Raw genomic sequence first — 15,955 nt, forward strand, 5'->3', positions numbered from 1 at the left:
CTGGGAAAGCTTTGGTGGCTTAAAAGAGAAAAAGAAAAAAAAAAACACTTCCCCATAAACAAACTCTCTAGGCCTCAAACATCTACCCAGTTTATCCTCTTTGCAGTCATCACTATGCAAAAAGCACTGAGTGTTTACTCGGTACGGTATTGTTGTAAACTTCAGGGAAAATTTGCAAGCTGCAGGGGAATAAACCTGGAGGAGTGAAGTATTTACTGTCTTATATACAGTATATATTACAGATTCATACATTTGTTCTGTTAAATGTATGTGCAGTGGTTTCAGTCAGAGGGGGGGAGGAGGTTCAGTCCTGGAGGCCACTTTAGGGTGCTGAGATAAACCTCCTCCTCACTCATCACACACATGCTGTCTCCATTTGCACAACAGGGGAGTAGAGCAACCACTGCAAAAAAAACACAACAGGAAGTCTCTAACAGTCCCAGCTATCTCCCTGTAGACACCCAGGCCAAGCCAGATGTTCTTCCTCTTTGCCTCGTCTCTCTTGCTTGTCTCTTCTGACCCCTCCTCCTGCTCCTTCATCTCTATTTTTCTTTGCCTCCTCCCTTCCTTCTTCCACACTGAGGATGTTTCACCGAGTCCCTCGGTCAGCTGAGTCACGGAGGAAACTCTTTTAATCGGCTCCACATGTGCGCTCTGCCCTGATTTGGTGACCTTGCAGCAATCGGCCCCGGCCTTAGGGCCAATCACAGAGCTCCCCGACAGGGCTCACGGCGCGTCATTCACCGCCGCATTTTCTGTCTTTGGTTACCCCTCCAGCCCACGTCATATCATGCTGCCAAATGTGAGTGTTTTGAGCCCAAATGGCCGCTGTGTTTAAAAAAAATAATAATGGCAAAACACAGCTAGAATCTCTTAAATTAGGATTTGCAGAGCCGAAGTAAACTGATGACTTCACTGCAAGAGAATCTAACTCAATCAGCCTTTGGTAGTTCAAATGTGGAGGAACATTTTGATATTTCACTCACTGGTTTTCTGAATTCAGTCAGTGAAGAAGTGCCTGTTCTCGTATGACTATGTAAAACGAATGCATACACATCACAAAAACGCATAGTGTGTGTCCTCCTGCCTTTGAATCACCATACTTGGATTATAATTGAAGTAATTTGCCATGAATATTTTAGCTCAAAGCTGCTTTTTAGGCTCTCAGGAAGACTAATAAAGTCAGACCTCTCCTTTAATCTTTGGTTCCCACAAGAGGAAATGGTAACTTCAGTCACTGGTGGGTCATGAATGTCACTGACAACATTGTTTATTGTTTAGTGAGCGCTGTATGAAAAATCTCATTTTTGCTGAAAAGAGATATACAGCGGGAATGTGTGTTTTTTTTTTACCCAAAACCCCAAAAAGGGTGCTCTTCAGGCCTGCAGGGCGGTAAAAACATTTACCTTTTGCCCCGTTTCCACACTGGAGACGGCAGATTTAATGCCCTGATCTAGCTGATAAAATATTGACAAGCCGGAGCAGTGATAGAAACTGAACCAAGGCCCATCAAAATGTTTAACTTATGAAGCCAAGAGGCTGTGGATGAAAAATGAATGTCTCGCAGACCAGAATATATTTGCTAGATACTGACATGAGATCAGTTTATCAACCTGGACATGGGGAAATCATTCTACACCGAGAGTCAGTTGTGTAAAATGATTCTAAATTTCATTTTTCTGTGTTGAATCAAGCCAATGAAAACGGACAACAACATTGAATGTGTTTCAATAGTGTGCAGCACCGATTACCTGATACAAGCACATACATTGGATGTATTCTCGCTTTCGCACATTTACATTCACAACAAGGCGTGTGTGTGAGATTCAGCTGCAGCTTTGACAGGAAGGAAGAAATTCGGCTGAATGTTGTGAACATCTCTCTCAGGCCCTCAGTCTGTATGCTGATGGAAAAACAAAGGCACAAATAAAGCACTCTCTCTTTCCAGTCAGTCGAGATCAAATCTATTTTATAACCAGAATCTTTCTTTAATCATGAAACTATTCTTAGACAACATCTTTAACATGTCGACTGCATTATGGTGTTGCAGTCAGCGGGTTGGCGGTGATAACTATGAATCCCTCTGTTGTGGGTGAACTGGGAGACAGGAAGCCCACCAGAGCGATATACTTCCCGGGAACATTTGGGTTTTGCAACCACTTTCATCCATTTTGTGGCCAATGTTGACCTCAGTGCAGCTCGATTCGCTCATGATGTTGTGAGTATTTGATATTCCTGCAAGCGGTCACCAACAAAAAGGAGAAATTTAAGCTTAGCTTAGCATAACGACTGGAAACATCGGGCAATCACTAGCCTGGGTCACTCCAAAAGTACAATTCCTGGAGTCTTTTTGTCGAGACTAGTTACTACTCACTACACTCGGACAAGAAATAGTCCAGCACCCCCCCACAAATAGTCATTAATTAGAGAGGGGCTGGTAGGAGTTTTTATTTGTATTATTTGGACAGAGCAAGGCCAGCTATTTACCCTGCTTCCAGTATTGATGCTAAGCTAAGCTGAGCTATTCGCCTGCTGGCTATAGCTTCATGTCCAGCGCAAAGACAAGGGTGGCATCCATCTTCTGATCCAACATATTTCCCAAAATGTCGAGTCATACCTTTTAAAAGTTTTTTTCATTATCTAAACTTAGCGATGTTCGGTTTTAGTCACGACTTTAGTCATGAATCAACCACAGTTTTGAGGGTCGGAGACTTCTGTGTGTTTGTCAGAGAGAGAGAGAGAGAGAGAGAGAGAGAGAGAGAGAGCGCCCTGGAGGATTGAAGGCGGGAGATGACCAAATGCTTTCAGTGCACGCACACACACAATCACACACACACACACACACACACACACACACACACACACAATCCAATGCTCTCCTCTGCGAAACAAGGCAGTGGGAGGGAGAGAGCAGATGGACACACACAAGGGCTGGGAAATGAGAAGCATATTACCTCTTGTCTTGTGCAAACACACACACACACACACACTGAGAAAATAATGAATATAAATGTTCCTGTATTCTGACGCTAACACACTCTCCCGCTGTGTTTCATTTTGATCAAACTGCACACACAAACACACAGCATGGATCTCCAGTGGGTTTACCTAATCGCACGTGGTCTGAGCTCCACAATGTTCCCCATTCACTTTCTCTTGAATGAGGGGTGTGGCTCCCCAGCCTCTTTGGAAAATGGCGGTCATGTGACTGAGCTGTGGGGGGTGGGGGGCGTGGCCGGGGGGGGGGGGGGGGGGGGGAACTGCAGCAGCAGCAATACTGCCTCACCAGCTGGAGCTGTGATTGAGAGAGGAAAGGGAGTGCAGGAGAGGAAGAGTGAGAAGAGAAGGAGAGGAAAAGGGTTGGGTGAGTTGTTGATTTTCATGTTTGTCGTGTGCTTTCCTGTCTTCCAAGCAGAGCTGCGAATGATTTTGGCAGGGAGGAGATAAAGAGGGGGGGAAGGGGATCTGGTGCCCTGAGGCCGTTGGTGTCAAAGTCAGTTAGCCAGGTGTCTCGTGTATGCTGTGTGAAGTTTTGAGGCCATGAGGTCGAGTGTGTTTCTGGCCAGAGATCTGTAGAAAACCTTTTATACCATTTCTTTTATTTTTTTCTCTCTCTATCTTTTCCCATTGTTCAGCCATTGGGAAGAGTTTGGGGGGCGGGGGGGGGGGGGGGGTCAGCCAGCACAACCACTCTTAACTTTCCTCCTCCTCCCCCCCTCCTCTCCTTTTCTTTCCCCCTTCCCTTACCCATTGTGTCTTCAACTCTGGAGCACGCATGGCTAATCAATCGGCCATAATGGGACGGAGTGTTGGCCAATCAGGATAGCCCGCCATCACTCTCCGGGGCTCTCTCTGTCTTTCTCTGGTCATGTTTTCTCCTTCAGCGTCGCATCAGACGGCGTTTTCCAGCCCTCACTTTGATCCGGTGCAGTGGATTAGCCAGGCACTGATGGAGCCAAGCTGTTTTGACATGATTTAAGTTTTGACAATCCCCCTGTGTCTGCCTCTCCGTGCAGAGTTTGATGCCAAGTTCAAGGAGAGTTAAAGAGTCTTGTTTTCAGTTTGGGTCTTTCTCTCCCACAGGGGAATAGTAAGAACTGATCTCATGTTAACTCTTGTCGGTTGCTTCTGCTGGGAAGAAAATGAGGTTGGCCAGGTTAGCTTTAATCTTTATTTTTCCTCACATGGTCTTCTTTTACCCAGTTTGCATTACGGTGGCTGAATAGCTGCTTTGTTGGATGCTGCAGCCAGAAGACCCAGTGAAGTCTTGGCTTTATCGGACATGTTGTGGACGTACTCGCTTTGCACCTACCTGCCACCTTGCATCTTCAAAAAACACACTTGGGTGCTTCCCTCAAGTCCCTGCAGCAGCGTCCAGCAGAGCATTAATGAATTAAGAAATGAATTTCCCTATTTATGTCCCCCGACAGTGGTCACCCTGCAGTGTCAGTGTGCTGGAGTTTAACATACACTATACCAGAAAAATTCCCTAATGCTGCCTCATATCTGATTTACATTATTACAATACGCTTCACAATAGGCGCCAGTTAAAACCACTCAGCCATTGTTTGCGTGTTGCTAATCAGATTAGCTCGTTGATTATGAGTAATTCAATCACCGAAAGATAAACACTTCATTGGGATTGTTTGGGACCAGCGGCGTGAAATAAATAGTTTTTTTTCTGTCAGTCAAGTCCTGATATCATTTTCATGAAATCTTGACTGCCGAAACGAGATTTTTAGTTTCAAGTTTTCAAACCCGCTTCCTCAAAGGGGAATCCACCCCTGCGTGGATTGAACCTGTTGCTGTTGTTCAGCACACTCCCCCCCCCCCCAAAGTATTTGCCCTGAAGGCAGCGGAGTTGAGAGGAGGAGAGGCGTGAACATGTTTGACAGTAAACATCCAGACTGTCTGTAAATATCCGTCCCCACATCGCAGTACGTCTTCATCGTCCTCCGGCTGATTGTATCCATGTGCATGTAATCTCATGTGGTCTCGTCTTCGCTTCCTGTTCCGTCAGCGAGTGAAGAATGTAGTTCTCATGTGATGTCGCCACGTTGGTTTCAACTCATCAGCACATTGAAGTAGAAAATGACCAGAAAACGGCCTTTTTGTCAAATACAGAAGTTGGTCAGACACCTCTGGCACACTGTGTATCACTCTAGCTGCCCGCAGTGGGAGGGTGTTTTTTTCTGTTCTATATGTACGCCACAAAGGGGAGGAAGTCATACGTGTCACATCCTGTTAGAGGGGACAGGTTGTGGGCCTGCCAGCTCTGGGGGAAGTGGAGGGGAGAGGGTGGTAAATGCCAGTCTGTGGTGTCCTCAACTGCAGTGCTGTGGCAGTATTATGCCTCAAGCAAGGCATTATGGGTCGTCCGTCACAGCGTCTTTTGATTCTGGGACGATAATGTGAAGTTACAGAAAATTGGTGTCTGGCTTGCACAACCACGGTTATTTACTTGACACTCAGTTGTTTGTTCCTCAGAAAGAGAACTTTCATCGTTTTGTCGCTCTTGCATCCTCTGCTCCTCTGCGGAAAGGAAAATGTTGGTCTGACAAAGAGACCTAAATAGCGGTGCATTTAAGGACAACTTAGTGGTGCTACTGTGAGGAGAAAATAACCAACAACTTCAAGAGCAGAAGTCTGCTCTGAACAGCCCGACACTTCTCATTTCCTTCTCGTTAAGCGGCGTGCATCGCTAAAACATTCGAACCAGCCGGCCCCCCCCGCTTCATACTTGGTGGTTGTGTGATTCGCTGCACCGAGGGTTTGTGCTTGGTCCTGAAAGCTGTCCTGAACAGCAGGCTCTTACAGTTGTACTCGGCACCTCGATGACCGCTCTCACTGTGTTGGGCTTTGCTTTCCCCACACTCTCAGTCCATGCTGGCAGCTATCGATCCAAACTGTGCTCACTCGTGTTTTTGTTTTTGTTTTTTTAGCCCATCGCTGTTTCTGTAGCATTTATCTAATGTCTCCCCGGTCATGCCCTTTTACCTCAATGACCCCTCCCTCCACAGCTCTCTCTCTCTCTACCTCTCGTCACTCTTTCAGTCTTTTTTTTTTTTGTTAGGCTTTTTGGGACAGGTCATTATCAACACCACCAGAAGAGAGCTGTATTTCAACACCGAGCAGGCACCATCTGCTTCGCTCCGCGTTGGGGGCCAGGGGTCACATTCTCAGTGGGCCGACGTGAGTGACGAGGCTGAAAGATGATGTGGGCCAGTAGCTTTCTTCAGACCTTTTTTTTGTAGCCGTTATCGACCTCACCGAACCTCACCGAACCTCATCGTCTTACACTGCGGTGGGGAGAAAACCCGTCTTTTGTTTTTTAAACCGCAGCGTTCCTTTGGTTTCTAAGTACAGATGGGGGACTGAGTGAGAGGGATTTCCTCTTAGATGTTAATGACAGGCCAGTGCGACCCTCCTCCATCCTCCCAGCCCCCTTATGTCGACCTCCCTCTGTCACCATACCTACTGTAAACACACCGCGTCGTCTTCCTCAAACACAACGCAGTGCTGCATTAAGCTAGTGGCGTCTGCCCCCCTTTTTTAAAATGTGCATACACTTGGCATTGAATTCACCCCACTAGGCAACAACTGGCAAATGATATCGTAGCGATTTAGGTGTTTTAAAACACGCTTCAGAGTTGTGGCCCATTATCAGATCATTAAAAAAGTAGACATAATATTAACGCTTCTTGGAGAGGGGAAAGGAAATTTCAAGCCGGCACAGTAAATCTCATTTGTAAGCGCTGCCACAATATAGTATCATGTGTTTAAGGTCTGTCATTGTTTTGACTCTACTACCCGACATGAATACTTTCGCTCTTCTTTGGCCTAATGCACCTGAACGATCACCTGATTTGGCCACAGATGAGTCATGTCTTGTGTTTCTCCGAAGACATGCACGCCAAAGGGGCGACTGCCACGTCTCAATATACGGGAGCTGACAAATGCTGCTGCTTGGCGTCAAACCCAATACGGGCCGCCGGAAGCAGTGCTTGCACTTATGATTGCTTCAAAGTTGTTGTCTATGAAGCTTTTACATATTTAGGTCAAGTGTCTCCAAGTTAAAAAAAAGAAGAAGACAATATTAGTACTAATACCAGTACCCTTAAAGTACTACTGATAGCAATAGAGTACTGAGTTCGATACCCATCATGTGAATGGAAGCTGTGTGGGTTACCGCTGTTTATGGCGGCCCACGGGGGAGGGATGGGGTAGTTTTTAGTTTTTTTTTCTAGATCTGGGTAGAAAACGATCAAATGCAGTTTCTGATCTACTTGATACTGGGTTATTTTGGTCAATACTTTAAAGGTATCGATACCTAGTGGCTCCCCAAGTTCAGCTTCAGCAATAAAGTATTTTTTTAAAGTCCGCAAAGCCTTTATATCAATATGTTAAAAGAAAAAAACTTACTGACATGACTTAGATATCAGGAGTCTGTTTTTATGACTGATGTTGTATTTTTGAACAGAGCTCTTCCTGTGAAACGCGTACATATTGCTTTTGCCATCTGAACCTTTGTTTCAGTAGATTACAGCTGAATATGCACTGTGGGTTTAAGCCATCTATTCACTCTGCATAACAGATTGTGTGTCTTACTGTCACAGTTGGGGGTAAGTTCCATTAGTTGGTTAGTGTCGGTACTCATTATCAGGAAAACAAGCAATTAAAATAGGACTGGAAATGGTGGCGATGTGCTTTAAATTAAAATGAATGTGTTTTAAAGTGCTTGTGTCCCAAGATCAGAGGGTGTAGTTCTCATACCTGACTGTAAAACTACATATGTTAATCCTGTATTCCTGTGACACACTTATAACTGTCAGTCAACTCTAGTGCATATAACTTTCTTTCTGGACCTTCCATCAGGCTCAGCAGGAGTAAAACTTAACGATCTCTTCCTCTTTAGAGGGAGCCACCAAAGCACCGGTGGAAATGTCATCTCCGGTTTAAAAAAGAGAGAGAGAGAGAGAGGGGAAATCTACTTGCATAGACACACAGAGACACATGCAGGAAATATGCAACTGAACTGCACCAGGGCAGAGACTCGCCTCATGGGAGCCATGTTTTTCTTCTTCTTTTTTTAAATAACAGAGCTTTCAAGTAGCAGACAGGGTTTAAGAGCGGTCAGTAACGACGTGTGAGTAGAAGAACAGACATGATGCCTTCTTCTCCCAAAGCACAACCCCCTAAGGAGTGACTGGACAGCTTCTGAACATATGCTTAAGACAGACTGAAGACGGGAGGGGGAAGAAAACCAAGTACCTTGTACCTCGCAACAAAAACCGCACTTTTACAATACATCAACAACAATACAAAATATAAAGTTTTGGGTATATTTAGGTGTCCGACAAAACTTTTCATCAAAGGGCAGTAATGTTCTGTAGAAGTTAAAAGGTTAAATTTGTGGTTAACAGCATTACTCATGATCCATATAAGGAACACATTTTAACTCATAGATATCACCATGATGAAACCTCCCCAGTTGATTAGTTACATTCAGACAATTCTTTTTTTGTTAATACGTTTCCTAAATGTTTATGTTGAAATGTGCAAATAGGGCAATGTCTTATTAAATATGTGCTCATTTTCACAGAAAATCTGAACATTGGATAAAGCCAGGTTTTTTATAAAGACAGTTTGGATAGCCCTTTGTTTCACTCCATGAATCAGAAAGATACTGTCAACAGTATAACACAAGTATATAGAAATATATACATTATTAGATTATATTAATGATGTATGATCAAACACCTCTGTAGAAGGTGAAGTGGAGATTTACGGCTCAGAGTTAAAAAACTAATTTACTTACATTAACATTGTTTTTATATTTTCTGAGCTGTTATGTTTCAATATGCAAAACATATTCTCACTAGTCATTATCTAATACTAATGTTTGGTGCATTTAGGAGAAATCTAGAGACAAAGAAATTCAAATTTAAGTAAAATGAACACCTAAATATGTATTTTGGATTTGCTTTTTCTTTCCACTAGTCTGCAGAGAGACATGTTATGAAAGCAATAGCCAGAAATCTCAAATATAATCAGTGCATATAAAACAATGTTTTCACTCGGGGTGTGTTGCCTTAAGACTTGGACATAATGTGACGTTTGGTAGATTTCCTTTATACATTTTAAAGACTGAATCTCTCTATTTGGTTCCTGATTTGGCATTCTGAGGTGTGTCAATGCAACGACTGTGGCTGAGTTGAGAGCAGGGCCGTCTTTCAATCAGAGGGTTGGCGGTTCAAAACCCGGTTCCGTCACCACTGGTTGCATGTCGATGTGTCCTTGAGCAAGACACTTAACCCCAAAATATTGCTCCCGTAACTTGCCTACGGTATCATAGCATCTGCATTGTAAGTCGCTTTGGATAAAGCGTCCGCTAAATGACTGTAATGTAATGTAATCAACTCCAGGTTCCAGCTACAGAGAACACAAGAAACTATTTAATTATCGCGGAGGTCTCATTTCTTATTCTGCATGACAGCTGCGAGATTTTCCAAAGTTTTTATTGTGGAGGGCGACAAAATCTGTGAGAGGAACTGTTTGAATCCAGAACTGAAAATAAATTATGGTCAACTATAAAGTAAACCAGTTCCGCATGTAGAGCGTCAGTCATGGACCACATTCATTTAAACAGTTTAACTCATCTGCACTAATTACAAGTTGTGCATGCCATGATTCATTCTACTTTTTGTCTCCTTCACCCCCTCTGCTTTCTTTCCCTTTCTGCAAGTTTTTTTTTATTGTACCGATATTGTCAGAACAATAACGTACAAAAACCTACTTTCTCATGAAATCTAGAGCCGGGCTGAAAAGTGGTGAAGTGGCTTCTTCGACTCGAAGGAAAGTGAATTTCTTTGGTTTTTAAGAGGCCACTCAAGAAGACAATGAAGGCTTTGTTCCAGGCATCGGCGCATTCAAGTTTCACTCTGTGAATATTAAATGTAGAATTGGATGAGATGTGCCTGATGGGATTTTAATGAAAGGCTTGAGAGAGGGGAGTGTTGAGTTATGCGTGAGTCTCGAGTGGGAAGGGGATTCTCTGTTACAGCAAAATACAAAACTGTATCTGATCGGAGGGGAACACTTTGTGTTGGTTTTCCAGGAGGATTACATTACAGGTCAGTTTTAAGGAAGCGGGTTCGATGCTTCGGGATGGTGGTTATTGATATCCGTCAGCTAAATATTTACATGTTGCATACCTCTAGAAATATTAACATGATGCATGACTTCTCTGTGAGGGCTGAGGCCAGACAAGAATGCTGCCTGAAAGCAGTTTTGTGTTTTCTGGTCTGCACTCAGCTATGCTGGCGTTCAGGATTAACAAGAATAAAATGTCGGACTGTAATGTTTTCCAGGGAATCTGTTGAGCACGCTCTAACTTTAACAGTGTACACTTTGTCACTTTTGTCCTGCCTACGATAATGCAATTACAAGAGTTGTTATTGTCACATGAATTTGAAGAACATTCTGAAGGAAATGAAAGCAGCTGAGGGCGAGATATTGGACTTTTAGTATCCAGTGTGGGTTTTGATCCACAAATACTGGATCCTTTATGCAGCTTGATAGCATTTTTTTTTTATTAGTTTGTAATGCAAGCTTTCTAGATTTCACTGATTCTAGACGGGGCCATTCGCATTTTCACATTTTCTGTGTCAGCCACCGTAGTTGTCCTTGGCACACGGGAGCAATTTCAGTTGGTTGCACTCTGCAACCTCACCGCCAAAATGGCGACGAATCCTACACGCCGCTCCTTATATAGCAACAAACGTTTTTAATGTGGATGTCGTCTCGCATAGCCCGACCTATGTCCACACTGTTATAGCACTTGAGAAAGGTCCGTCTGGCCTTGCAAGATAGATGGCGCAAGAAGCGGAAGCGGAGGATTATCCACTCTGAAATGAGCAATGGCAGGCTTATAAGCACATACATCCTGTGAGTCAGACTGACACGGATGTAAATGCTGTGGTTTTGTCTGCTGTGAAGTCCTCGGTGACAAACAGGAAACTACCATAATGCAGATAAAACAACCAACAGACACACATTTTTTTTCGTTACGCTTTTCACCAACATGACAACCACCAGCGGTCTTGTCTTTCAGACAGTGTTAATACACTGCAGAGCCTGAATAAACAGCGCAGTGTCATCTTCAGATATCTAAAGATGAATATAAAAAAATGCCAATGATGAAACTTGAAACAGCCCTCAGTGTTAAGTGCCCTCATTTGAAGATGAACGACTAGTCTTCTCTTTGATGGGATCTATCCATTCATGCAAAGGGAAAAACCTGAACTTGTCTCCATTCGTTAAACAAATCTCTCTAATCCTAAAATACCGCTTTTGCATGTCATGAGGCCCAAAGAAAGCAATCTTCGCGCGTAGCGTCTGTCTGCCGTTTAATACAGTTATTTTCATTCGGGTCAAATGTGTTTTCTCAATGAGGGGTCAGTTGAGGTTCATTGATGCACCTGTTCGGTCCTCTGCACAGGTCCGGTTCCCACATCATTCATTTGAATGAAATGTGCACCCCACCGACTCACCGTGTCTCTCCCGTTCAGGCTTCATTTCGCTCTTCAAAGGGAGTTTATTCCAGTGAAGTCTCACATGTCTTGTTCTATTTTTAAGGCACCCGGTCTATCTGGTTGGAGAACAGTTGGGATCCAACGGTCGAGGCAACTGATCTGAGTCATACTGTACTGTCTGTAATGAGGTTACTCATCCAGAAACGTGGCTCGTCGCAGCGAAGGTTATCGACGCTGTCTTTGTGGAACATCATAACGCTCGAATGCGGATCTGACTCATTAGGAGACACTTTGTTGTGGATGCAAATGGAAAAACTGTCGCTCTGATACATAAGGGGCATAAATAACGATTGCGATTGCTCCTGGCCGGCTCATCCTACGGTCCCCGAGAATGAAGTCATTGGGAAATAATGCCGATGAAAGTGAGAATGCTCAGCTGGACTATTCAAGAAAGAGAAGTGAACGTCACAGCAACAGAGTGGTTGTCAGGCTGGGTAACATTTCTGACATCTTGTTCTTCCGTTTTCCGTTGCAAGTCGCCAGTTCTTGTTACTACGCCCGTGTGGTTGCTTCTGCTACAGTGTGACCGTTTGTCTACTCTTAGAGAGCAGCCGTGTGAGGCCAGCAGATGGCTCAGGGCTTGGCATTGTCACAGCGCCCGGGAGGCATTTTTGGCTGCAGACCTGGAAGTATGTCATTAGAGCTAATCTGCATTCTGTCATTCAAGAGGCTACTGATGCAATCGGGGCTCGATGTAATAAGAGTTGAGCGCGGCGTCGGCCAAATGACACTATGCAAACATTTGCAAACATCTCACAGGCGAAAGATAAATCGATCCAAATACCTGCAGGGATTATTGTATCGCTTTCCGAGACGCTGTGTTTCTGTGTCGGGTTTCTTGAGGACGGCGACGCTGCACAGATCAGCTTTAGTCCACCGGGATGCGGCATTAACAGGAGGTTCACGTTACAGCGTGGATTAAACCATGTCATTGTTTTGTTTTTTACTAATGGTGGGGGGGGGGGGGGGGGAGTTTCTTATTCCTTGAGTTTTGTTGAGTTTTAGCCAAGCCACACGTGGCATCACATCCCAGTTCATCTGTGACTGTTGAAGGTGTGGTTCCCTTCTCATGGTCCAAAATTGTAGCTTGGAGAAGGAAAAAAAGGGTATTGAGTTCAGAGAGGTTCAGCTGACTTTTCTTTTTTTCTTTTTTTTAAGTGCAATATACAGGATTCAGAGCATGAGGCCTGGGCGATGTGGCCAACATCCTCTATCACGCTATAGGTCATTTCATAAGTCGATAACAATATATATCACTGTATAGCATGTTTTCTGCTAATTCGATAAATAAATAGTTTATATGAAATGACCACATTCACACTTGTTTCACACTTGTCCATTAAAAAACAATAAATGATCATATTGAATTATCGCCCAGCCCTATTTAGCAGCTGTTAGCATCGTTAGCTGTGAGCTGGCGGATCAGCAGACACGATGTTGAGAGCCGTTGAGAGGCAATCGAAATGCTCCCAATCTGGTATTTACGTAGCACCTTTAATGTGTGTTAAGACGGTGAGATTGTGCTCCAACACGTGTGATGTCTGAGGTAGAAAAGGCTGTGATTATAGTGTACACTCATTCACATTGTTTCATTGAGAGGTGGTTGAACTGAATCTTTTGATTACATCGACTGTCAACCTCCCTCATGGTGTAAATGTGTGTTTCTGCTTCCTGTGAGACAGGTGGTCCTAGTTGTGCCCTCAAATTAAAAGCACCCACAGTGATTATTAGCAACACCTTTCCCAGGACAAAGTCACAGAGAGCCAAATAGGGCCTTTTCCTTGTTTCTTTGTGGATAGTCTGTGCTTCATAGCTGCAGTAAAAGCTGGAAAATGTATACTCTTAGCGAGATCACATGCCTCTCTACCTCCGTCTCACACTGTCCGTCTTATGAGGGCCCAGGAAAAAGCTGTCATGTGTACTGCATTCAAATCCTTACCACCAATGTTGCATACACATATTACAGGCAGGCTGTCTCTGCGATACGACAGACAAATCAAAAGCACAAAGGCTTCTATGTTCTTCAGCAAAAACAGCTTTCAGATGCTGGAGCCTTGAACTCTCACTGTTATATGAGAAAACATAATCGTCCCAAAACAGAGCCTGAATCCATCCCAGCTGCAGTATACCGTACCAGTACATAGTCAGGACCACTGTCAGCTTCAGGTGTGTGTGTATGTGTGTGTGTGTGTGTGTGTGTGTGCGTGTCTGTGGTTTGTAGTGTCTGTGACTGCAAACCTCACACAGACAATACCACAAGTTTCTGAAACGCAGCACAGGAAATGTTGTCTCCTCCTACATTGAGAGAAGAGTGCGCTGCTGCAAGCACATACTAGCACATTTGGCAGAGCGGAGTTGTGTTGCAGAGGTGCCTTGGCACACACGGCCTTCGTCTTCTACACAACCATCTCCTCCTTTTTTAAAGCGAGGTATAAGCCGTGATTTGTTAGTTGGCAGCGCTTTCTCCCCACAAGGTCTGTTCATTTTGTCTTCCTAATTATTTTAAGAGCTCCAACTCTAATTTCCAGATGTTCTGTTTCACTTTGGTCACAACTTCTACATGTATTTCTAAAAAACTACTCTCGAAGGCTTGTGCTACTAACATGAGGTAGTTGCTAATCGAGAAATGTATGCAACATTAGTGAGCAGATGTCTCTTCCATGTGATTTACTGGTGAGTTTTACAGTTGGCTGCTTGCACTGGACCACTGGGAAAACAATTCTCAGCTGAAGTGTTATGGGAAAGTCTATCTTGTTATGTTATGTGTGCATGCACATCTGCACATGTGTCTCCCTGCTGTTGGGTTTTTGGCGGACAGTGCAAATGACAGATTAACAACTTCTCAGTGTTGTCTTGTACAAAGGCAGGCGCTCATGAATGTGAATTTAAAGCCTGGTGTATCCTGTTTCACACAGGAAATGAACTGCTCAGATCGGTATCCTCGCACCGAGCTTTTTGTACTCTGCAGTTCACATGATTTCACATGCGGTATCTTTTTTCAGTCCCTTTGTACTACTAATTTGTACACTTCACTGCTTAAAAATCTAACTTTATGCATGTGCATTGTATAGATATCATGTAAATCTATCTCATTAATTCATTTTTATTTGTCTTCTCTCTTCAACCTGCATCCCTCAGGGTCAGAGGTCAGTCTGAGCCACAGCAACATGTCGGAGTCCGCCAAGCCCCACCACCCTAACCCGCAAGGAAAGGGGGAGAAGAGCCATGCCAGCGACTTCAGCTACGTGGGCATCGATGCCATCCTGGAGCAGATGAGGAGGAAGGCCATGAAGCAGGGCTTCGAGCTCAACATCATGGTTGTGGGTGAGTTTGACGTTCACTAATTTAATTTAACGTTTCGAGTCCCAGTGAGACGGAAGTTAGAGCGTCTTCAGCATACGCACACCTCTCATTGAGGCTAGAAGTTGCACATTGATTGATGGATGGATGGATGTCATGATATTATTGGTTGGTTCTCTTACGTGAGCCCTCGTCATATTTTATTTTACAGGAAGAAAAGATGATTGGATTTTGATACAATAATACAAATAAATTGATTATTTTAGTTAAAAATAATTTGCATATATTGTTAAATAGTGGAAATGTGATCTAACAAGGTGAGAAAAACATTTTTCATTTAATCTCGAACAGTCTAAAAGTTTCATTGTTCACCTGCAACTTGGAGAATATATACACACTTAAACCACCCAGAACAATAGCCATATGTGCATGATATTTGCTCTTGTGTTCCAATTTGAAAAAGAAAATCTCAGTCCAGTCACTTCAGAGAGCGTTCCATCCCCTTGACTTTTCCTTCCTTTTGGCGTGTTATTTGTGTTGTTAACCCTGACCTTGTCTCCCTCAAATTACGATCATATGCTGCTAATTTGCAGTTTCAAATCACTTATTTATGCTTTAGTTGCAATGAGTAATTATTATGAAAACATGTGCTATTAATACTAAACAATGGCATATAAAAGATATTATCTATGAGAATTATGGTCACCATAATGTATGACTATGACTATACTGTGGTATGATGTAAAGAGTAGCTTAACTGCTCCCATCCAGCCTGACCTTGAGCTCGATTCATGTTAGATTTAAAGTCTAAACTGACACAGATGTATCCGAGAAGACTTGAGGCTGTAATTCCTTCCAAATGTTTGCAACAGTTATTGACTCGGTACTGAATTCAGCGAAAAGATAAGAAGGTAACCATCTCAAACATTTTCAACGTCTGCAGTACCAACACAAAATGCAAAACCGCACATAAACAGGATGTCATACACAGCATGCTTAGTTTGCAGATTCTCTCACATGGAAAACACATTTCTATTATGTTTCTTCATTACATTCATCGT

General features: G+C 43.5%; 1 protein-coding gene across 3 annotated transcripts in view; it reads left to right on the top strand.

Moving 5' to 3' along the window:
* The window catches only part of septin9b (septin 9b), a 61,360-nt gene that overhangs the window by 27,845 nt on the left and 17,560 nt on the right, over nucleotides 1-15,955 (top strand). The window contains exons 1-2 of one of the 3 annotated variants that reach the window (XM_079159697.1): nucleotides 3,318-3,364; nucleotides 14,733-14,918. In XM_079159697.1, coding sequence (XP_079015823.1) covers nucleotides 14,762-14,918 — 157 coding nt within the window. In that variant the 5' untranslated portion in view covers nucleotides 3,318-3,364; nucleotides 14,733-14,761. Of the gene's footprint in view, nucleotides 1-3,317; nucleotides 3,365-13,948; nucleotides 14,069-14,732; nucleotides 14,919-15,955 lie in introns of those variants that run through there. The other 2 variants (XM_079159696.1, XM_079159695.1) reach the window with 2 other exon arrangements.

Source organism: Pholis gunnellus (assembly GCF_910591455.1).
Source record: "Pholis gunnellus genome assembly, chromosome: 5".
In the NCBI taxonomy this organism is placed as follows: Eukaryota; Metazoa; Chordata; class Actinopteri; order Perciformes; family Pholidae; genus Pholis; species Pholis gunnellus.